Source organism: Astatotilapia calliptera, chromosome 7 (assembly GCF_964374335.1).
Source record: "Astatotilapia calliptera chromosome 7, fAstCal68.1, whole genome shotgun sequence".
Classification (NCBI taxonomy): Eukaryota; Metazoa; Chordata; class Actinopteri; order Cichliformes; family Cichlidae; genus Astatotilapia; species Astatotilapia calliptera.
In genome coordinates this window covers 67,769,737-67,794,277 of record NC_137428.1, presented here as the reverse complement: position 1 = coordinate 67,794,277, position 24,541 = coordinate 67,769,737, and the positions used below count along the sequence as shown (strand labels likewise).

At 40.7% G+C, this 24,541-nt stretch overlaps 1 protein-coding gene across 1 annotated transcript in view; it reads left to right on the top strand.

Moving 5' to 3' along the window:
• cdh13 (cadherin 13, H-cadherin (heart)) overlaps positions 1–24,541 on the top strand; it is a 389,881-nt gene that overhangs the window by 171,454 nt on the left and 193,886 nt on the right. The window contains exons 5-6 of the mRNA XM_080303968.1: positions 5,278–5,283; positions 8,756–8,908. Coding sequence (XP_080160094.1) covers positions 5,278–5,283; positions 8,756–8,908 — 159 coding nt within the window. The remainder of the gene's footprint in view (positions 1–5,277; positions 5,284–8,755; positions 8,909–24,541) is intronic.

Sequence of the window (24,541 nt, the reverse complement as noted above, 5' to 3'; positions counted from 1 at the left end):
TTTTGCATCTTTTCTCCAACCACTGTCTCCGTCTTTGTCTTCCTGTTCTTACATAAAGAAGCTACAATATCAGAAAACTAGGCCGCCTTCAGCCCTCTCATCAGATCTAACTGATTTGCTTAATTGTCTAAAGAAAACCCACAAAGTTCTTGACTCTATCTCACCGTCTGTCTTTCAGCATGACAATCATGCTCGTTTTGGTGTTCGCCGACAGCGAGCTAAAACTATCGGACGCAGACTTCCAGACACACATAGCCCATGTGAAATCCATTTTGATGAGAGGGACTTAGAAAAATGAGGGGATGCAATAAAAACCAGATTTGTCAGCTGTGAACTACGTGAGAGATGCTGTCGATGTGTGAGCCTGAGCAAGATTGAAAGATTGGTCATCCATCTGCCTGAGAAAAACCGATGCAGGCAACCAAAGCCCATCGAGACGCTAGCAGTTCCATTTATTTCTGTTTTTTAAAATAAAAATCCTATTTTTTTTCTGTGCTCTCCATTTGTTGGTGTGTGAACTTGAATGTCACAAACCTGTTGCCATGGGGGAAAAAATCACTTATAAAGGTAACAAGGGCACGCTAAACTGTGTGAACGAGAGTTTGTTTTCAAGAGCAGAATTTCCCATTACAGCAGTTCCAGCTGACCCTCTTAGCACAGTCTTGATGCTTAATAACACTCTTGTGTTCATGCTCCTTTTTTCCCCCACATGGGTTCCTCTTGATTGTTGCTCCTCTCAGCTCATTGTGATTGGTTCAGATTGTATTGGCTGATGGATAATGATTAGCAGAGCCCTCACTAACCAGCCTGTTAATTAGCCCAACTGTGTTTCCCATCGTCCAGCGTGGAGGACTGGCCCTGCTCTGTTTGTCCGCGTCTTCACTAGGCCTTTCTGTCTCGTCCCCCTCATTAGCAGGCTGGAGTGGCAGGACAATCAGGCAAAGCGCTGTTCCGAGCTTTGCATGCTTGTACACATGCACACACACACTCACACACTGGCGCGGTCCCAGGAGTCCTTTTATGGCTGGTGATTGTCATTCGCAGCTGGCTGTGTGACCTTGACAGGGATAACAGAAGCATCACTGAGGGATGCTACTGGATACTCTTCCCCTCTCTCTCTCTTTCTCTCACACACACACACACACACACACACACACACACACACACACACACACACACACACACACACACACACACACACACACGAGTCAGAATACTCCCTCGTTCTCCCTTAAAAAGTACAAGGACATGCGTAGTGTGTGTGGAAGGCTTTTGCATGTTAATGACTCAGACTGATCATGTTTTCTTTAGACTAACTTTATATTAAATATGTGTTTTTCATGAAGATATCTTTGTACATTCAGTCGTGTCCTGTGCATAGCCTATGATTCAGTGTCCTGCAGAAGTTTAAATTATTTTCTGTTTGACTTTAACGAGTGTCTCACATCGATGGGGAGAATTTTTGGCCCACTCTTCTTTATAAAATTATCCATTTGAGGTTTGCTGGCATTTGTTTGTGCACAGCTCTGTGTTGGTCAAGTTACTTGAAAAAAGTAATCAGTAACTAATTACTGATTACTTCCCCAAAAAGTAATCCCATTACTTTACTGATTACTTATTTTCAAAAGTAATTAATTACTTAGTTACTTTTTAAAAACACGATTTACAACCTGAACAGGTGATAAAGTGAAAGATTTTTCAGCCCAATTCTACTTTTTCTGCATAATCCATCATATAAAATGTAATCAAATGGAAAAGTCTCTTTTTAAAACATGTTTTATTAGTTTTAATCTTTTAACTTTATGCATCAAGCAAAAATGTAATTATATGCAACATTCTCTGACTGGAAGAAATTAGTTTAACATTTAAACCTATTTTCTGCACATTCCAGCTCATAAAATAAAATATTTTTTGTGTTTACACTCAGTCTTTCAAATAGATGCAAGTGAAACACAGCAGAAAATAAATAAAATCAAAGACTCAGCGGTGCAGGTGTGCCGCGGTCAGTGGAAGGATACGCCAGTGTCTCTGTGAGTTTCCCATTACGTCGTAGCTACTCGGTGCTTGTTGGAAGTTTAGGGGTTTTTCGCTGTAAAAAGAAGTTTTCTTCCCACGCACAGCGGACACTAATGTTTTTGTCACTTTTTATGGAATCAAACTCAAAGTAAGGTCAGTACTTCCACGCTTTAAACGCTGCACGCTCATACTCTCTCTGCACTCCATATATGATCCATTGTTGATCTGCACACAGCTGTTGTCACGAACGTCGCACTCGCTTACGTCACTGTCATGAGACATTCTCGCAAAAAAATCACGGTTTTAGTAACGCAGTAACGCAGCGTTCCTACGGGAAAGTAACGGTGATCTAATTACTGTTTTTGCAATAGTAATCCCTTACTTTACTCGCTACTTGAAAAAAGTAATCGGATTACAGTAACGCGTTATGCCCATCTCTGACAGCTCTCTTAAGGTCCCACCACAGCATTTCAGTCAGACTGAGGTCTGGACCGTGGCAGGGCCAACGCAGCACCTTGATTTTTGCTGCTGTGCTTTCAATCATCGTCTTGTTGTACGACCCAGTTTCGGCCGAGCTTTAGCCTGACGTCTCACTCTAATCAGATGATGAACAAAGGAGTTCATAGTCAAATCCATGAGTGCAGCGTTCCCCTATGACTGCAAAACAAGCCCAAACCATCAGAATGTACTGGGCAGTCACAATGAGGTGTTTGTACTGACATGCTGTGTTTTTCTTACCAAGCAGGGTGCGGTGCATTATGGCCAGACATCTCCTTTTTTAACCAAAAAAAAACGTTGTTTCCAAAGTTTGCTCAAATGCAACTTTGCAAACTGTAGCTGTGCTGCAGTGTTCTTCTAGGAAACAAGAGGCTTTCTCCTGGTAAACAGCTTTTGAAACCAGCAACTCACTTTACTTTGGTCTTAACTCTACTCTCCTCCATAGCTGCTCGTCTCCTTACTGGTAGTGGGTGGCGTGTCTCTATTACCCCTGTCCTTGCTGATCTGCATTGGAACAATATAGCACCAAGCTACCTCATTGAGCTACTTAGATCATACACCCCTACTAGAGCATTAAGATCATCTTCCCGGTCACTCCTGGTACTGCTGAGATCTCGGCTGAAGACTAGAGGTGACCGCGCGTTTTCCATGGCTGCACCCGATTTATGGAATAACCTCCCCATCGCTGTCCGCGAGTCTGTTTCCATCCATTCCTTCAAATCGCAGTTAAAAACCCACTTATTTAGCCTCGCCTTTTCTACCAGTTAACGCTTGCTTGATAGTTAGCTTAACGCTTATTCTTATCTTCATTTTACATTTTTTTTGACTGTTTTATCCTCTACACTTAGCCTTCTTTTATGCTTTTATATGCAATTCTTTTGCCTTCGTGTGTTTTAATGCCATTCAAGCTGCTAGCACATTTTGGTACCTTGCCATAGCCCTCATCCTTCCCTGTTACTTCATCTTACCCTCTTGCATGTTAAGCACTTTGGTACACCACTGGTTTTTAAATGTGCTGTATAGATAAAGTTTGTTGTTGTTGTTGTTGTTCAGCTTTTTTTCTAGTCGTGTTCTGTAGTAAAGATTGACATCTAACATGCTGATCCAGGCTTATAATTTATTATGTTATTTTTTATTTGCAGTTTATCTGAGCGTTGGGGACTTTGGGGTAAATTTGTCACAGCATCCACTCCTGGGTAGATTGTGGCATTATGTTAACGCACAGTTGAATGCTCCAGAGCTGCAAACTTTCCAAAGTTCTGTTTTTACAGAGGTGCTCACACCTGCTCATGATTCATTAATAAAGTGCATTTGATTAGCAGCAGCTTACTGCTACGTATAATTCCCACGGAAGCAGTAAGGCTGTACTCGGTATTTCAACTCCTGTTTCACATCACTAATCACAGGTATGCAGCTACACACACCTATACAAGGTTTTATTCCTCATCCACCCGACATTTGGCATACGCTGGTTTTAACACACCAAAACCAATCATAAACTTACACACTCTGCTGTTGGTCTTATTGTTTTGCTGCTCATTTTTTCAACAAGCTGCTGTTTGGTGTTGCAGAGCAGCAGCACACCTCTTGTCATCTTCCTGCAGTATCATAAGCCCAGCAGTCTTTCATGTATGCTTGGGTGGTAATGAGATCTGATAGAAAGAGGTGAGATTCTCCCATCAGTCCTCCCACACACACACACACACACACACACACACACACACACACACACACACACACACACACACACACACACACACACACAGACGCACACACAGACGCACACACACACACACACACACACACACACACACACACACACACACACACACACACACACACAGGGAGACAGACTCAGTGGAGACAAAGCCACTGGGAGCACATTTCTTCGCCAGCATGCGTGTACATCACAGAGAGTATGTGTCGTGTGCACAGTAAATTATCACGCTGGGGCCCCACAGAGACATCGTCTAATCAGCCTAAACTTCTCCTGACACTTCAGCTACTCTCCAGCTGAAGTTATTGTGCCTTTATCAGTGATCTCTCCCTCTCCCACAGTCCCTACATCCGCCTCTCTCACTTACTCTCTCCTCATCCTGCCTCCCTCTACAACTGTTCTTGTTTTTCCCTCCACTCCCCCCCCCACGCCTATCAAAGTTTGATGCCAAGCCATCTGTGAATCCAACTAATGTTGCACCTCATTCTTTTTCACTTCTCTTCATCTGACCCAGTTTGTCACTCTCTGCAGGTGCTGGCTGTCACTGTGATTACAGACCAGAAATATCTCTGTCTTTAATGACAGCAGTGCCACCTGTTTGAGTGTGTGCAGCGCTGGGTTTTGTTTTCGCGTTCTGTCCTACGAAGACGACGTTTTACGCCGTTCTAATTTTTAATATTGACATTTTTTTAAAGAAAAAAAAAGCAAAACAAAAGCCAAGAGGAGATATTCTCAGCATGCGGCGCTTATTCATAAAAAGCTGCCTACTGCTAAGCTTTTTTAAAAATGTGGATGTTTCTTTATGTTTTAAAAAGAAGAAGCACAAGAGGAAATGGAAAAGGATGACTATATAAAGAAATATTGATGCTTAACAGAAGAGCTAGGATGGACATATTAGAGAGAGTAAGAACCGGGGGACCAAGGAGCCTTAGAGCGAGAGGGAGCAGAGGGAAAAGATGAAGCACGACATAGAGATAAATGGCAGAGAGCTCTGGAGAGGCTATAAGCATTTCAGCTTCATCTGGTGCAGGCTTGTAACGCTGTAGTCTCATGTCCCATGCTCTTTCAAGTGGGAGTAGAAAGGCCTTCATTTTAGCTGCTGTCCCATTGAAGTGTATTCTCATTAAAGGCAGCCTCGTGGCATTTCTCTTATCACAGGCACCATACAGGGTGACCATTTAGGTCCTTGACACAGCGACAGTGTTGAGGCCCAGAGTGCTGACACTGGTGATGACCCTCGGCGTGCTTCTGTGGCATTTAGAAAGAACAAATTTATAGAAGTGATGGATTTCAAGATGTTTTGGTTTCCTTTGTTTTCTGAACATTTTTGTGTGATTTACTTTATTTATTTTTGATAAGTTTAAAAAAAATACACAACGTGAGGTGTGAGCTACACTGATCCATAAGACGAGACAGGAAATGAATCATTCAAATGAAATCACACAGACACACACACACACACACACCTTATCTTTACTGTTTTCTAGTCGCTGTATACAAACTTGCCAAATATTCTCAATTCCTACAAATCTCTAATCACTCATTAATTTGGCCAATGAGGTCAGAAGTATCTAATTCTATATCCTTACCTTTTGGGGGTAATGATTTCTAGAGCTTTTAAAGTTGTCATGGTTTTGACAGCCTGGTTCTTCGGGTCACAATGTTTTGAACAGAACATTTGTGAATATGCAGTGTAACCCCATAATTCATAAGAAATATGAAGATGTAACATACCGTATTTTCCACACTATAAGGTGGACTTAAAATCCTTTAACCTTCTCAAAAATCGACAGTGGGCCTTACATATGAATTCTGGTTGTGCTTACTGACCCCGAACCAATATTATGTGCTACACAGCGCTCAAAAATCTGTCAAAAATGTTTTAGTACAACTTTAGTAAGCTATGAAGCCGCACCGCTTGATGGATTGTTGGAGCATTGCGGCTGTCGTACTCAGGAGCTTCGTGGAGTAATCTATTCAATTCAATTTTATTTATACAGCGCCAAATCACAACAACAGTCGCCTCAAGGCGCCTTATATTGTACAGTAGATTGTACAATAATAGATACAGAGAAAACCCAACAATCATATGACCCACTATGAGCAAGCACTTTGGCGACAGTGGGAAGGAAAAACTTCATTTTAACAGGAAGAAACCTCCGACACAACCAGGCTCAGGGAGGGGCGGGGCCATCTGCTGTGATTGGTTGGGGTGAGAGAAGGAAGACAGGATAAAGACATGCTGTGGAAGAGAGACAGAGGTTAATAACAGATATGATTCAATGCAGCAGCCTACGTCTATTGCAGCATAACTAAGGGAGGATTCAGGGGGAAAGTTTGAATCCTAATCTTAAAAGTAGAGATAGTGTCTGTCTCCTGAATCCAAACTGGAAGCTGGTTCCACAGAAGAGGGGCCTGAAAACTGAAGGCTCTGCCTCCTATTCTACTTTTAAATACTCTAGGAACAACAAGTAGGCCTGCAGAGCGAGAGCAAAGTGCTCTAACAGGGTGATATGGTACTACAAGGTCATTAAGATAAGATGGGGCCTGATTATTTAAGACCTTGTATGTGAGGAGCAGGATTTTGAATTCTGGATTCAACAGGAAGCCAAAACAGGAGAAATCTGCTCTCTCTTTCTAGTCCCTGTCAGGACTCTTGCTGCAGCATTTTGGATTAGCTGAAGGCTTTTCAGGGAGTTTTTTGGACATCCTGATAATAATGAATTACAGTCGTCCAGCCTGGAAGTAATAAATGCATGAACTAGTTTTTCAGCGTCACTCTGAGACAGGATATTTCCAACTTTAGAGATGTTGCACAAATGGAAGAAAGCAATCCTACATATTTGTTTAATACTGTATGTGCGTTGAAGGACATGTCCTGGTCAAAATGACTCCAAGGTTCCTCACAGCATTACTGGAGGCCAAGGTAATGACATCCAGAGTAAGAACGTGGTTAGAGACCATATTTCTAAGATTTTCAGGGCCGAATACAGTAACCTCAGTTTGATCTGAATTAAGAAGCAGTAATTATTGAAGTTAACTCAGAAAGATCAATTGGAGAAAAAGAGTCTAACTTAACATCAATGGTACTAAGAGTAGCTGTAGATAATATTACATCTGTGGGATGATTATTGGTAATTTATTCTCTAATGATTAAAATTTTATTTGTGAAGAAGTTCATGAAGTCATTACTAGTTAACGTTAAAGGGATTGTTGGCTCAATAGAGCTCTGACTGTTTGTCAGCCTGGCTACAGTGCTGAAGAGAAACCTGGGGTTGTTCTTATTTTCTTCAATCAGTGATGAATAGTAAGATGTTCTGGGTCCAAAACTCCCAAAGTCAAACGAAAACTGCAGCATCACTGAGAGTTACAAACTGTCTAAATTCTTTCATCTTTAATAAAATGATCAGTGTGGCTGCTCTACCAGTTGTAACATCCAGGCATCCAGCAAAACAGAATTTATGAAGTTTAATAGAGTTAGCAGGAAGTTAGCTCGCTAGCTTCCACCTAAACATGATATTGCATGTTCTGACTGAGAGATTTCTGAAAAATTCAAAGGTACAGCTCTGCTGTCACTTCCAACATAAATGAAGACAGGAAACTAAACAGCAGTGACGTTTGTAGGGTTACTGAAGTTTGGCTAGCTGGTATATAATGATGTGCTACGTGATCGCTAGTTACACAGCTATGTTAGCATAACACAGTGAAGCTGGAGGATGAACGCAAACTTTTTTCCACTCGATAAAAGCCTTATGGTCCGAAAAATATGCTAATTTATTCCTTTTTATTATATTTTTTTAATATATTATATTTTATTGTATTTATTCCTCATTTGATATATTGACGATGAAGGTGGTGTTTAGTTATAATAGTGTGTAATCCAGATAATCTCTCACTTTTTGCCCTTTCAGGAGCTTTAGTAACTGTTGCTAAATTTGTTACTAAAATGCTTTGTTCTGTCTGTTTTTCTTTTTCTGCACCGGCCTGTTCCTGTTCCTGGGGTACCCGCTCATGCTGCTGGTTATGACAGACTCATGTGAGTGCCTCTATCCAAAAAGCACCGGGGTCAGATCATTCCCGCCTCAGAAAAAAGAACCGTGAGCCAACTAGATTGGCAGAATTCCTGAAAAGCATCACTGCTTTGTTCACAGTGTTTAATTTAGCGTTTAGTTCAAAACCTTTTTCCTGTGACCTAAATTACAACAATGATAAAAGCAACAAAACAATAACATTTTCACTTAATTATTAAGAAAAACTGTTTTTTATATGAATTATTGAACTGTTCCACTTATATCACTGGAATCTGATGATGCATGTGCAAGCAGTCGCAGCAGGCCTCCAGTGCTCAGGGAAATGATGTGAAATTTCTTGTTTCAGATGAGATGAATTTACCAACTGATGAAATTAAATCAAAGTCTGTTATAAAATTTTAATTGGTAGTTATCAGGGATTTGCATCACCATTGAAGCCTCTGTAAGCTTCTTTTACTAGAATGAATATGTGTGTGTGTCCATATGTCTGCAGCTGATTTCAACGGGGGAGCCAAGGGAACAAATATTCCGAATGACAGGCCCCGGTGCTGACCAGGATCCCAAAGGTCTCTTCACCATTGACATGAATTCAGGAGCCGTGTCAGTCAGCCGCTCAGTGGACCGTGAGGCCACAGACTCCTACCAGGTCAGCATGTGTTTGAGCCGTGTTCACATCTGGTGGTTATCACTTTTTCATTGTTTCACTGATTCACAGACTCCTCCACACATTAACTGTCACTTTCTTTATTTCTCTTTTGTTCTCAAGTTATTAATACGTTTCAATAGTTCAAATAAAGGTTTCTTTAGTGTCACACTGACACCTGGAAACATACAAAAATAAAAAAATATCAGAATAATTATTATTGGTGTTGGTGGTATTTGGATGGTCTTTGTATTCAGGCAGTTCGTGCCATCAGTCAGAAGTTTGAGGTTTCTTTTATGTTAAAAGAACGTTAGAGTCTGTTTGAGGTGTCCACTAGTGTTTCTGCCCTGGGGGGTTTCAGCCTAACGAAAGCCATCTCCCTTAGAAAGGAAAAGAAGACACTGGCAGAGAAGCTCTGCGTTTTAAGTCAATTGATCTTATCCTGTTTTCTGAAATCAGGCATAAGTGAGGGTGTTCAACTGGGTGTCTTTCAGATGTTCTTGAGTGTAACCAGTGGTTTGTGCCTGCATGCATCTGTTATTGACAGTCATGCTGATGCCTTGTTGTTGTAGACTGTGACGATGACGCAGCTTCCTCCTTGGGAATGTTTGAGACTCGATGTTATGAAGTTGTTTTCAGGGAAATCGTTCGGCCATCAAGCCTTTCAGGTGTTCTGGTGTTGCTGAGGTATCTGCTCTATTTATGCATTTAGGAACATACCAGATTGTTAGCTTTACCACTCCACATGGTTTCCACTGTAATTGAGCGCTGTGAATAAATATGTGTCGGTGAATGCAATACTTTTTTTTTAAATAGTAGTGGTGGTGTACAGAGGCAAAATGACCAAATATGTGTTACTGTACAAAAACCCACAAAGCAGCAGCTTTAAAACAACCTCTCTTAACTTACAGTTTTTGATTTAATAGCTCAGTGAAATAAAGTTTTTGGGTCCAACAAAAGTTTGTACGTTAAACTCTGTGGAAGACGACAGAAACTGTGTTGAAAAGAAGAAGCAGAGCAGCGAATAAATATCCAGGGACATTTTCCATTAAAAGAAAATGGTATCGTATTCAGTATGGAGACGCTCAGCAGAGACACGTGATGGCACGGTGACTAATGTGAAGGACTCAGATGAGACGGTAACAGAAAGTATGGAAAATGGGAAGGCCTTACATTTTCATGAATAATAATGATGTATTTTTTTAAAGTATGAAGATGTGGAGTCAGCACCACATTCAAACACTGTTTAATAATTAGTGTCGCTTTTTAATAGAGGAGCTGAAGTTAACTGTGGACAGTATTCACACGCTATTAGAAAATCTGATTTATTAAGCAGGAAACTGTGATCTTAGTGTTATTAAGAAAGTGTTTTTCCAAAAGCAGCTGACTGATCCTTGAGTGATTTTCTTGCCTCACGTAGATGCTGCTTCTTCATGACTTTATAAAGCAGCTTTAAAGGTAAATCTTTGAGGTTATTTAATAGAAAAAATGATGCTGTACGTATTATTGATTAGTGTGTGATGGTTTCTTCTAGAAAATTGATTCATTCTTCTAAACGTAAAATTAAAAATACACTGGTTGTTGTTACCCTGCCATCTTGAAACCAGTGGCTGAGATGGACATCGTTGCTCTGCATATCTGTGTTTATGTATTTGGCTATAGTAACACTTACAAGTTACTTTTAATTTAAAGATCACTAATAGCTCTTTCAAATGACATACGTGATTTGCCCACGCACATTTTCCTCATCATCTTTCTCATCGTGTCCTCCTCCTCTGCACTGCTCTCTAAGCTAACATTACACCAGTTAATGATTAAACGTCTTAAAAATCAAACTTTCCCTCTGACGAGCAGTTTGATTACATTCTCACATCGTATAAGTTTCATTGCAAAGTGTCCAAGTCCGACAAAGTTAGATCTGCTTCAAAGAAAGTTTCACCGACGCCAGCGAACAACAGCGCTCACAGATGGAAAGGAGCAGGATTCCCTCAGCTCACCTCATTATCACTCCACCGACTCCATCGACTCCATCAAGCTCCTTGCACAAAGCTGAGGTAAACGGCAGCCTGCAGGCGCTACAGGTGACAGAGTTGAGTGTCTTGTTTAGTTGTTTATGCAATTGAATTGGGAGGTGCAAGAAAACAGAGATCATGTGACTGTAATCTATAATCTACAGACATGTAGGGCTGAGACTTAACGTGCTGTACCATCATCAAGTCATGGCTTTGGTTTATAGACCTCTGTAGTCACCGCTGGTTTCAGGCGTCCACACCTAGAAGAAGTCCCAACAGTAGTACTTTGTTGTGTTGTGTTATTTTTTATTTTGTTTCGGTCAGAAATTGTTACATTTGGGAACGAAGTTGAAGTGCTGGAGTGTGCACACCTATCTTTAGTTATCGGCAAAGCAAAATAAAACAAAATGATAAAAAGCAGCTATTCAAAAATCCCATTCCTGTGCAGCTCATTAAAAGGAGGAAACTTTGTTTTTGTTTGTTTTAAATACTTTTACAGATAGTTTTAAGTTTTCTTTCTAGAACTGCAGTTCTTGGCGCTTCATTCGGTTCAGAGGTTTCTGCTTGGTTAATTTGCAGACCCTTAGAGTCAGAGAGCTCTTACCCACAGAGCAGATTAAGGACGGCTTTAACCACTCCAACTACATTAGGTGTGGTTAAAGCCATCCTAACAGTATGTACCTGACTGCTGACCCAAAATGAATATTTTCCAACCTACCAAACGCTACCTTTGCATTCACAGTGTCATAATATGGTCAAAAATCTAATTGGAAACGTCCGTCAATGGTTTAATATCTTAGTGATAATAAAAACCTGATCCAGTCTAATATGTCATTATTTCAAATTCTAGAAGTGAAAAAGCCTCTAATATAAATTCTGCCTTTCATTGCATCTGGGTCATCACTAATGATTGTTATTTCCAGCTTGATAATTGTTATAGCTGAAGCCAAGACTGAGTCAGGCTGGGCATCAGCACACGCGCCTGAGCACACACATTTCCTCTTCCTGTTGTTTTTCCAGCCAAGCCTACATCATAACTTGCTTTCATTTATTTTGTTGTAATGAGGAGATTTTAAAACAAGTACATTTGTACAGTACAAGAGTCTGCTATTAAATTCAGTCTGGTTTTATTATCACTTGTCCAGTGCTGAAGACTTTTGTAGTCCCCGCTGGCTGTCACAGTCTCTCCTAGTCACATTCATTAAGGGTGTCGCCTTTCCCATTGTAGCTAATGGCTTCATGGGAATGAAACATGAAATATTCAGCGGTAGATTAAAATCACGATTTCTCCAAATACATTTTATAGGCAAAGTAAAGCGAACAAATGGAAGCCATTTCATATGTAAAATGAATCTATATATTATATCTGCTGTTTTTAATATGTTGGAATTAATGTGGCTTCACATGATTCACGTGATTAATTTTATTTGAAAGGGGTTGCTAGCCTGGAGTTACAACTACAGGACTAACACTTTACCTTTCAGTGCTTTGGATTAGTATACAAGCATATTTCTTATTATGTGTACCCAAACAGAACGACGGGGAGTAATATGATGGCCATATTAAACACCTGAACTAGATCTGAACTGAAAGTGTCAAATATAAGTTACTTTTAATTTAGAAATCCCAAATAACCTTTGCAAACTATACACATATATACCCATGTGCAAAGGTTTAGGCAGGTGAGGGGAAAATGCTGTAAACACAGAAAGCTTTCATGAATGGAAGTGTTAATCGTTTATTATCATCAATCAACAATGCAGAGGAGGAGCAAAGGAGAATCTAAATCACATCAATGTTTGGTGCGACCACTCTTTGCCTTCTTCTAGACAGTTTTTGAAGGAGCTCGGCTGGTAGGTCGTTCCAAACATCTTGGAGAACTAAGCACAGATCTTCTGTGGATGTCGGCTTGCTCACATCCTTCTGTCTCTGATCCCAGACACACGATGATGTTGAGATCAGGGCTCTGTGGGGGTCGTACCATCACTTCCAGGACTTCTTGTTCTTCTTCATGCTGAGGATAGCACTTAATGACGTTGGCTGTGTGTTTGGGTCGTTGTCCTGCTGCAGAATACATTTGGGGCCAATAACCAATCGCTTATATTTCTGAAAGCTCTCTTTGTTTACAGCATTTTTTCCACACCTACCTAAAACTTTTGCACAGTACTGTATATGTTCTGCTTCCACCAAGTGGCAAAAAAAATCTATAATTTCAAAGGTAAATCAGCCGTTTTGATTGTTTGTTTGTTAGTTTTTGAAGTGATATTTAGGCTAAAGCTGTTCTCCATCAATAGACATGATGAAGCTCCATTCAGCTACGTCTGGAAAGTGGTTGATTTTCTCTCCTCAGAGTAAATCTCCTCATATACATGACTTTTTATCTCAATCTCATGTCTCTGCAGCTTATTGCTGTTCAATACATGTCCTCTGGTAAACTATCCAGTATATATGAGGTGTGAACTGTTATTTAACCATCATTGTTAGCAATATAAGGAATACAATCAATGTTTTGTTGTACAGACATCCAGGGTTGTATTGAACACACCTCATGCTTCAGCTTCCTTCTCCCAGTCTCCTTTCTATTTGGCTGTATAATGATCATTGATTACTTTGGGAAAAAATGCTGTACCCACCCACAAGGTCACAGTATATCAAAAAAGTATTGCCACAGGCTTTGAGAAAAATAAAATCGATGAAGTTGACTGGCACAGTGTCTAAATGCAGTGGTCAGTGTTTTGGATGCTTTATCTTGGGAATTTATGGATGCAGCCACTGTTGCAAGCAAAAGTCCAAACTAAGCAAAACTTGATGAAGACATTTAAGGAAAGTAGAGTCTAACTTCAGCATAACGACGGCAAGAGGTCAGCGCAAAGCAAATGGAAAGTGGGAATTCTAAGTAGGCTGTTACAGCAGGCGCACAGCCGAGCAAGGCAAGCAAACAAACCCCTGACAAAGTAAAATATTTGCTGTGAAAGAACAAACAGACGCAGTGATCAGCTGGGGCACATGTTCACAAGGATTTAATGTCAAACATTATTTTCTTATTAAGCTCAATTAGGGTGAAAATGAATGTTAATGAGATGGAAAACAGAGCGGATGGGAGAGAGGGAGGAGTGCGAGGCTTATCGCTGCAATTATGACAAGCTTGTGTCGGGTTGATAGCGGCGAGTAAGAGCTCTAATTGGCTTAGAACAGAGGAAGGAGAGAACGTGAAGAGATAAATAACAGTCTTGTTTACACCGGTGGAAGGATGACCCACAGTAATACAGGTCATTGCAACAATAAGTGTGCCGAGTCTTTTCTTCGTGCTTACCTTGGAGAAGCTGAAATTTAAAGTACGAAAAGAAAGTAGTGCTGCACACATTTATTTATGTAAAAGTTTAGTGGCGTTCGCTGCACAACGTCGGTTCTAATTGTTTAAAAAAGTGCACAAATAAAAAAATGCTAATAACTTGTTGGCTGGATGTTTGCCTCAGAACTCCAACCTGTGTCGTGATGTAGAAAGGGGTATGCTCCTGACAGCACATATAATGCCACCACATTTTGCTCCTTATATTGGGTCTGTCAAGGCAGCGAACACAGTGACAAAGGGGGGCTTACTGAGAAGAAGCTGTATGGATCCATCTCAACTCTAGAATGGCTGAGATTTGAGGTGACAGCTAATTTGAAATTTAGATTTAGAAATATCTCAGCTTTCAAGAGCTCCACAAAGCTGTCTCAAAACAGTTTTGTGGAATTGTCAACAGGTATAAATCAAGCTAAGTGTTTCCCCCCATATTTACTCATAATTTCACAGATAAGACGTCTGTGAATCATTTTACTTTACTGTAAATCACTTTTAACTTTTTGTCTTGCTTTTCTGTCAGGATGGGTCTGCAACCCAGCATTTTCAGTATATTTTGTATTTTTGATTTCTTATGTTATATTGAAATATGTGAAGTTCTGCTATTATTATTAGTTTGTCTTGGTTGAGTTTTAGTCTAGTTTATGTTTCTTCTGTCTCCTGAGTCTTTTCCTGTCCTCCATGTTCTACTTTCAGTCACGCCAGTGCTTTAGTCTCTCCGTAGCTGTGTCCCAAAACGTCGGCTGCATCCTTCGGAGGCTGCATTTGAAGGCCGATTACGTCACAGCCAGGCGACAAAGGCTGTCCCAATTCGTCGACTCCTTCAAATGCGGCCGACAAATACGTCCTTCATTTCCCCGAATTTGAAGGATGGGTCGGGTGTGTCCTTCGTGGCACACCATATCCCAGAATTCATAGCGCGGCCCAGCCAAATTTCAGCTGCCAACAATGGCGGCTGCTACTAAGTTTTAATATTACTCTTATTAATCTTTCTGGGCCACAAAATAAACTTTTAACATATTTTCAGGTAAGAAAGTAGCTGTGTAAACTTCAAATATCTGCTCGGTTTATCAAGACATCGCATATTTGCAAAAGCGCTCCGACGTTTTTGGAGACGTCTGTTACCCACTAGCTCGATAGCTAGCCGGGGGGTTCAATGGTCACTCCAGCCGGCGAGAGCAGCGGACTCCCGGCTTCGTCGTTTTCAGACCCCCGCTTTTTCGCTACTCAGGTTAAACATGATATAAGTCACTCGGATAACTTAAAAATGTTGTTGTTTGGCTTTTTCTGTGTTTTATTTGTTCCGGAGTAAATCAGTTTGGCTGAGATCAAAATTATTAGATTATTAGATTAAATAAAACTTTATTAATCCATCAGGTGGGTTCCTCTGGGATTTTCACACAGCTGAATAAACGTCAAACAGAAAACTGATTAAACAGAAGTGTGAGACGGTCGAGAATTTACGCCAGTGTCCTGTTATATTTTAGACAGCACGGAGGAGACGGCCGAGTTTATTAAACTCCACTGAGACAACGGTGACGCTAATCTGAAGGCTAGACCGTCCCATTTCACAGCCTCGCACTTCCGGCCTTCTCGGTCTTCGGAGGACCCGGCCTTCGCAGTCTACGTGGGCCGGGTCCTCCGAAGGATGCAGCCGACGTTTTGGGACACAGCTCCTGTGTTCCATGTCTGCTCAGAGATTTAATGTCTGCGTGCTCCATGTTCTAATGGTCAAGCCTACGCTCCATTACGTTTCCTGTTTTCTTTTGAAAGTCTTGTTTCCATGTTCGGTGTGTTAAGTTTTGCTTCCCCTGTGGCGTCATGTTCATTCATGGCAGCTGTGTTTCCCCAGGTTTTTCCTCGTCTACTCTTCTTTGTATTTACGTCCTCTATCTTCCTCTGTTTGTCTGGCTACAAGTTTCTATGAGTCTCGACTCAGATTTTACTCTTAAGCTTCAGGTTCTGTTTATGTCATGTCAGTTTTCATGTTTTAGTTTTTCCCAGTTTAGGTTTCAGGTTAGTTGTTAGTTGTTCTCCAGTTTGCCATCAACCTAATAAACAGCTCGCTTAGTTTCCTCTCTCCCGTGTCTGCTTTTGGGTCCACACATTTTCTTCGTTTAGTGTTAGTTCACTTTGCAAACTATTCTAAACTGTGTGTACAGTGTTGATAAACTTTTCAGATTTTACAGTAGGTCCATTTCAATAAGGAGAGCTCATTAGAAGGAACCAAACATGATTTACTGATATGCAGAATTTAATAAATCCAGTGGCCCTTCACAGCAGAACAGAATCACTGCGGCCATGGGAACTAGGGAAGGACCCCGGCGTCTAGACGCTGGTAGTGGAGATAAAGATGGAGGCTTGGATGAAGCCTGAGTAACATGGGAGACGCAGAGATGTGGAGGAGGTGGGTTGCATGAAGGAATTTGCAAAGGAGAAGGACAGGTGAGATTTCTAGTACACAGAGTGGAGGCTGATTGGCCTGAAGAAGACTAAACCAGTGATGTCCCAGTGGGTTTGGCACCGTGGGAAAGTGGAAGTGATGCAAAGCTTAGATTAGCCACCAAACATGTGGAAGCAGACAGATACATGACTACAGAGCTTCCTCATTGAACTTACACATAAGCATCATTAATATTTGAGCAAACGTTTGTAATTTTGCCTCCAAATCAAACAAGTTTCAAGGACACACAATTTTTATTAAAGATTTTACTGAGATTACTGCATTAAATATTTACGTTTTTTAATGTTTATATTTAGTCTATACCTACATTTAATAGTTTCAGATGCTCTAATATAATTGGATAATTGACTGCCAAGCATTTACATTTCCTTGTAATTCCACAATAAATTAAGCAGACAGCATATCTGAGGTTGAGTCCAAGTGTTGAAATTGCTTTTAGTATGAGAGCCGTGTCCATGCAAGTGGAGAAGACACGGGCACGTCAGCGTCATAGTCTAGGAACGAGAAACCTTCATCAGTTGAAGTACAGAGGATTACATCAAGCTGCAAAGTAAACGGCTAATACCAAACATGTATCCATAGTATCAGATGAAGTAAAACTCACAGTGTTTCTCCCTCACAACACCAGAGAATCATCTGCTTCTTTTAAGTGTGTCTCACTGTCAGGTTTGCTGTGTGTGGCTGGTAGCAAGGAGCCCAAATGCAGACTCGCAGAGGCAAAGATGGACTCAAAACTCTCGACCTTATTGCTGGAAGCTAGGAAATACAAAACTAAACTGGAAATATACATTAAAGTAAACAAGATAGAAAAACAGGCGAAACGCAGCGAGGGATGAGGGAGAACACAGCGAACAGACAAAAACACAGACAGTAAATGCAAGACGAGGGAATAAAGCTCAGGAGGGAAACTAATCGCACAGCCGACACAGGGGAGAAGCAAAACAGAACACACACCGACAGGAAACTACCAAAGTAAAACAGGAAGTAACGCAACATACGCTGAGACGCAGACAGGCACAGATGAGACGGGGAAAGAACAGACGTGTAAACATAACTGAGCCGACGAGACACAAAGCACAACGAAGAACTAAACACCAGGAGTACTAAATATAACTCGGGTCGCCCAGGCGTCCTAACACTGCGCATGTTTTGGTGACACGTCTGCAGCTTTTTCTTCACATTAATGTGTCAGTGAAAACGGTTCCATTGTATTTTGTGGCATTTTGTTTCGTTTCTTTTCCACTATGTGTGGGGATTTTGTTTCAGGTAACTCCTGTTGTATCCTGTTTCTATTTCTGTTGGACTTTTTCAACTTACATTACATTTTGTGTCCTTTTGCATCATTTTATTATTTGCTGGTGTTTTCTCATGGGTAACTGTAACAAATCGATTTTGACAGAAAACATCTAAAAGAACATAGTTCAAAGGTCATAGTTCATAGATGATAAATAATACAAGGTGTTCAGCGTTTACCCTGTTCGGTAAATCTATCCCAGTATCTATAAAATTCAATACATTTGACTTTCTTATATTTAACTTCCAGCAATTAACTGTTATATTTAACTAACTAACTCATTTATGTTTCTGTGACCGAAGCTGACTCAAGGTCAAAACTTATCCTACACACTTCATCATAATCCGAAAACTGTGGAACGAGCTTCCTTTAGAGATCAGACAGGCCAGTCCTTATCTGTTTTTAAGTCACTCTTGAAAACCCGCCTCTTTACCCTGACCTTTGACACCACATGAGATGTTGGTTTTTATTTTTATTTCAGTTGTTTTTAGGTGATTCGATGCCGTTTTATCTTGTTTTTGTTTTAATATAGGGCTGTTTTAATTTGATGTTTTATGTGTTCTATTTATTTATTTTGCTGCTTTCTGTTATTCTGTTGTTTTAACTTATTTTCTGTACAGCACTTTGTTCCTGTGCTGGGTATTTTAAAGTGCTTTATAAATAAAATTGGATTGGATTAATAACCTCAGCTCAATTATACAGAAAATAAAATGTTAGAAATGAAGTAGAAATGTTATATAAATCTATGATGTTTATTCAAGACAATAACTCAGCAACAAGCAGATTGTTGCTTTTTACAGCTGTGTGATGTTCAAAGTTCAGCAGTGTTTAACATCCTGTTGTTGAAAATTCAAAACATTTTAGCAGGCTATGGCATGAAAATTGAGTTCTAATTAACATTTACATAATACGCAGCACTTTGTAAGTTTGGTTTTCATGAATGACCAGACAGACCATTGCTATGAATAATGCGACAGCATTTTCTCCTCTCCTGTGATGAAGGATGCTCCAGAGTATCCTAGCCTATAAAATACAAGAAGCATTTTATCTCCTTTCCTAAGCATCAGGAGAATTCATACAGCTCTTGACGTGGATACTTCCAGGACACGTCACTAAGTTATGAACCTTCCTAAGCAAAATAAACATATTGAAAGATATTAAATGGCTCCAGAAACCAAAGGGAACCAAACCCCAAATCTCTCAGAAACAGGTAGATAACACAGATGGGAAGATTCAGACAATCAGAGAAAGAACACAAGAGCAAGGCTAAATATGCAAAAGAGCTACCAGGGAAAGAGGAAACGTGGGGAATGAAGAACAGCTGAAACAAATCAGACAATGAGACAAAGGAAGTAAAACTAAATACAACACACAGCAGACAGAAAGCCACCAAAAAAGGAAGTGACTTAACTCTCATGACAGACATGCTGGCCTGTCCAAATCGCATGACCAGTTTAAGATGATGTATTGTAGCAGCAAAATACACCCTCGCTGAGTCTCAGGGCATTTTCGCACCTATAGTCTGTTTGCTCTGGTCCAAACCTGACGATTAGTCGCAGACTTGTAGCTTTTTCCTGTTCTCTGGTTTGCTTTCACACAGAAAAAAGTCCAAGTGAATTCCAAACAAACCAGAATGCGTCAATGTTCAGTCTGCTGATTGGTCAGAAATGTCTGGGGCATGCCCAAATAAGGAAATACAGGAAGAAGGTGCTGTGATCTGGACTATTGGAGAACAAAGATAATTTCCATCCATTTCACAGCTGGTTGCTGGTCCGTGCAGAACTTTGCACATCCATGGTACCCTCTCACATCAAGAATCCAAAGCATTCGTGTTCGTGGGACATGTTTTAGCTCAAACTTGGAACACACATCTGGTACCTGGTTTGGATTGAGGTTGGATTACATTCACACCACAAAATGAAGTTTAAAGCCAAGTTTCATTGTATCGAAATTACAAACAGTGTACTTGAATTTCAAGCCAAAGACGTTTCAAACAATATCTACTAGCGATGGGAGTCTCTTCAAAGACTCTGCTCTTTTGGCTCAGCTTCCTTAGAAAAGACATCTCTTATTGCTTTTAATTTAGTATCACTCACTACTTTCAGTTTTCGCCTAATTAGGCAAATATGAATGGTTTGTGTGTCGGTAAGCAACTAGTGTTTCCATAAAAGCCCTTACTACGTCTACAGGGGAGAACATGTACAGATTTTAAGGCCGGCACAAAAGTTTCAGATGTTTTGTCCTCCACAGTAGAAAATGGCTCGCCATTGGCTGTCATCTTCATCATCACCACCTTTGTGTTTGGCTGCAGTCATTTGTTCTGTAATGTGCTTATTTTGGTTTGAGTTACAGAAGGCTGCAGTATACCTGCAGTTTTTGGCAAGTCAGTTGATGCTGCAGCAGAAGTACTTTGCTCAAAACAGGACACTTGTCCAGGGTCAGTGGATGGCAGCTGGAGCAGAGAGGGCACGCTCTCCTCCAGCTGCACGGATGGATGAGCGGTTCTTAGATGTCTCTGCAGGTTCATATTTTCATTTTACAAATTCTGCATTCAGCTTTACAGTTACCAGTATAATTGGAAACAGCCAGATGCTGTGGGTTTTTTCTGTTTTTGCCCATTTCTTCACTTTTTATTACAGCTCCCTGCCTCGCCGTCGCTCTGTGTACGTGGCCTGTGCCTGTACTCTCACTGTCTCTTTTTTCTCTTTAGAAATACAAGCAAATTTTCAATAATATTTACATCATTTTAAAGCTTGGCGACTTATTTATTTTTTTACATAATTGCCATTTCGGTCGGTGCATTTTTGTAGACGCTGGCAGTTTTACAATGCCCATGTGTGGCGTGAATAAGGCACGGCGGGACCACGGAGCAACGTTCAGAGCCAACTTTATTTAATTCACGTCACACCACACACACACACCAACCCCTGAGTCCCCGTGTTTTAACACGGCCGGCGTGATTGCGGATGCCGTGCAGGTGCGTCCGCACGGCACCGCAAACCACGCCCCACCACACCATGTTATATCTGCTCGCCGCCGCCGCAGAATCGCCTTCTGCACAAATGTTGTTTGCGACAGTTTGATGGGCAGCGTGTGGACGCACTGTGTCGTGAAGAATGCTTACTCCCTTTCTCAGTATTCCTCTTCTCCTGTTCTTAAATACCCTTCTGAGTTGTTCCAGTGTTTCACAGTACTGTCAGCATTTATTGTGGTCCCAACAGGCAGAAAGTCAACCAACAATACCCCCTTTGGTCCACACGTCGCCTGTCGCCTGTCAAACCTTCGCTTTCCTGCAAGGGAACTTCATCACCCACTCACCCTACTGTCCGGACTTCACACCCAGTGACTACCACCTGTTCCCAAAGTTGAAAGAACATTTGTCCAGAAGGCGATTCTGCGGCGGCGGTGAGCGGGTATGACATGGGCATTGTAAAACCGCCACAGCGTCTCCAAAAATAAATTCATTGATACTGTTTTTGCACAGTAATCCCGTCTTCAGACATGAAACACATGCAGCACAAAGATGCTAGTTAAAGCATTTTTCATTGATAGATATTAAAATTCATTGTGAGCAGTAAATTGCTTAAGGCTTTTCATTTTTTGCAGACATTCATAATTCCCGCAATTTGCTAATTTAGTGACTTTGCAAGATTTGATCCCCATACCTCTCACCACAAAGTGCTGATCACATGAATGTCTACATGGTTTTGTTGTTTAATCAAATTTTACAGTCACTGCTTCCCTCTCTATCTGTTCTTTTGGCTGATACCTGCTCACTGGGGCTGTTTTCTTCTGCTAAGGTGTCAGAATGAGAGCGAGAAACTTTGATTAATTCAGCATGTTGCTGAGGTGAGCGATCTATGACTAGGTGAAAGCTCAAACATTTGACCTTGTGTGTGTTGGTGCGTGTTTTTCTGTACTCCTACATATGAATGCTGCTCTCTGTGGACATTTCTTTCTGTGTTATATGCATTTTGGATATTTTTGCTCTTTTTTTATGTATGTCTTCAACGATCATCATGGTCTTTCATACATATTAGACACCACACAGAGCCTAAGCTACAATCAAACAAGTCAGTGTTTTAAGAGTTCATAGGACGGGAATGAAGCCGACCGTCGAGTGAATGTTGTGACCTTTTAAAATTTTACATAAAAAGATGAAGTGTGTTTAAAGGAGCAGTCCGCTATTACTATATTACTATTTACTATGTGACTGGCTTATGCCTTTAAATAAAACCTTTCACTTCTGTCTATTTCAATTGATTTTTGAAATACTGATTATACCTCTCGTTGTACATACCAATTAAACGGGGTCATCAGTTTGCATGTTGTGTAAGAATCACCAGGAATTCTTGGTTGCCATGCCTGAATCACCCAAACAGAAACATGGCTCCTTTTTAGATTCATGTATGGGTTATCATCCATTGTGTAACATTTTCCAAGGTGGAGAAAAAATGTGCTCAGCTATGAATCTACAAATGTTAATTGTGATTTGTCAATAAATGCGGTACGCATATGTATCGAACAATACAAAACTTTGTGTTGAGCGCTCAGTGGATCTGCGTTCGACTTATCCGCCTAGGCTGCACTGTCGAGATCCACTGTCAAATGTCAATGACGCGACCGTGGCTCAGGGGGTTGGGAAGCGTATCTGTAACCAGAAGGTCGGCGGTTCGATCCCCAGGCTCTCTGTCCTGGTCGTTGTGTCCTTGGGCAAGACACTTTACCCTACTTGCCTACTGGTGTTGGCCAGAGGGGCCGATGGCGCGATATCCAATCCATTATTATTATTATTAATAAGGCACAATAATGTAGTAAAACCACGCCACCATAAAAAGAGCAAGATGAAAAGATTTAGATTGAAAAAGGCTCACGATGTGCTATGAAAGACAGTTTTAACATGCTTAATTAGGTCATACATGTTGGACCTCTCTGCAGATTTTATGTAGTTAGGATGTAGAAAGGATGTGTGTGAATATACATCTATATCTATCTATAGATAGATAGATATAGATGTATATATATATATTAGGGGTGCAACGATACACAAAATTCACGGTTCGGTTCGATACTTTGGTGTCACAGTTCGATATTTTTTCGATACAAAAAAGTGTTCATGCTTTTTTAATTTGTCATTTATTAAAATTATAAATATATATTTTAACTCAAAAGTACAGTTTTTTAAATTTAATGTTGCTGAAACAACAAAGTAATAAAATAAATAAATATATCTGATTGAGGAATCACTCATCTTTGGAAAAGAGAGTTTATTACAGAGAAACGTCTCTTTCCAAAATAAAAGCTCTACTATCCGCTTCTTCTGGGCTATATTCTCAGCAGCATATTAAACATATCAGGTCCCCATAAGGAGAATCCTGTGCTAACGGCTGTCTAAATGACTCAGGTAAAGTTTGTAGCATGCGTGCTTGTTGTTTTTGTCTGCTTCGCTAACGCTAACGCACGAGTTCCCAACATGTAATTGAGCATTGCGTTGCACATCCCACATACTGTTTTACTTTTGTCCATGACGCGCTTACCTTCAGGGTCATACGTCACATGAAAACCAAAGGCCAGATCTGAATGAGGGTGGGGGAGGTTCAATTTGCCATGTTGCCACGAGCTTAGCTTCTGTCTTGCTAGCTTGCACTGCGCTCAGTGGATCTGTGCTCGACAGTGCAGCCTAGGCGGAGTAGTCGAACACAGATCCACTGAGCGCTCAACACAGACAGCATCGTCAGAAGAAAAGTTGATCAAATAAATTTAAAAATGTTGTATTGTTCGATACATATGCGTACCGAACCGAAAGCACTGTATCGAACGGTTCAATATCAATACGAGTATCGTTGCACCCCTAATATATATATTTATGCCCCTTCACATAGCTTGTCCTCTGACTGTGTCTCTGCAGCTATTTCTCAGTTCATAAAGAAATACATACTGAGTCCTTCATGTTCTACTCTATAAAATGCACATACATACAGACCTATACACTGCTGTTTCATACAGCAATCTAATGCCTTTCTCATTTACAGTAAGGGTAAGTTTATGAGCCTGTGGTTTGAGACAGGTGAAGCTTGTTGTCCAAATCCCACTCCTGTTTTCTGCTTGGCTGGACTGTAATTTTCTGGGCTTTGGAGAGCAGGATACGCTGCCCTGCACACAGGAAAACAGGCCTGATGTGCACTTAGTCCCTGTATGTGGGCAAGCGATAAAGGACACACATACACACTGCTAACACCACTCTAACCATCTCAGAGCAAACAAACCTCTAGCTGCCATAATAGCGCTTACCTTTAAGAAATATAACCCCGGAGCTTTCAAGCAACAGGCTCACACACCGTTGCACTTTGCTGATAATGCCCGTGGTCTGTAAGTTGTTCTTACACATGCATGTTTGTCTCGTTAGCTTCGTTTCCAAGATGTTCCTCCCATTTCACAAATAAAAGAGGAAACGGTCCATTTTGAAGGTTGTTTTTAATAATTAGTTTTCCAGATGTAGCTTCAAATGGAAGCAAACTTTAAA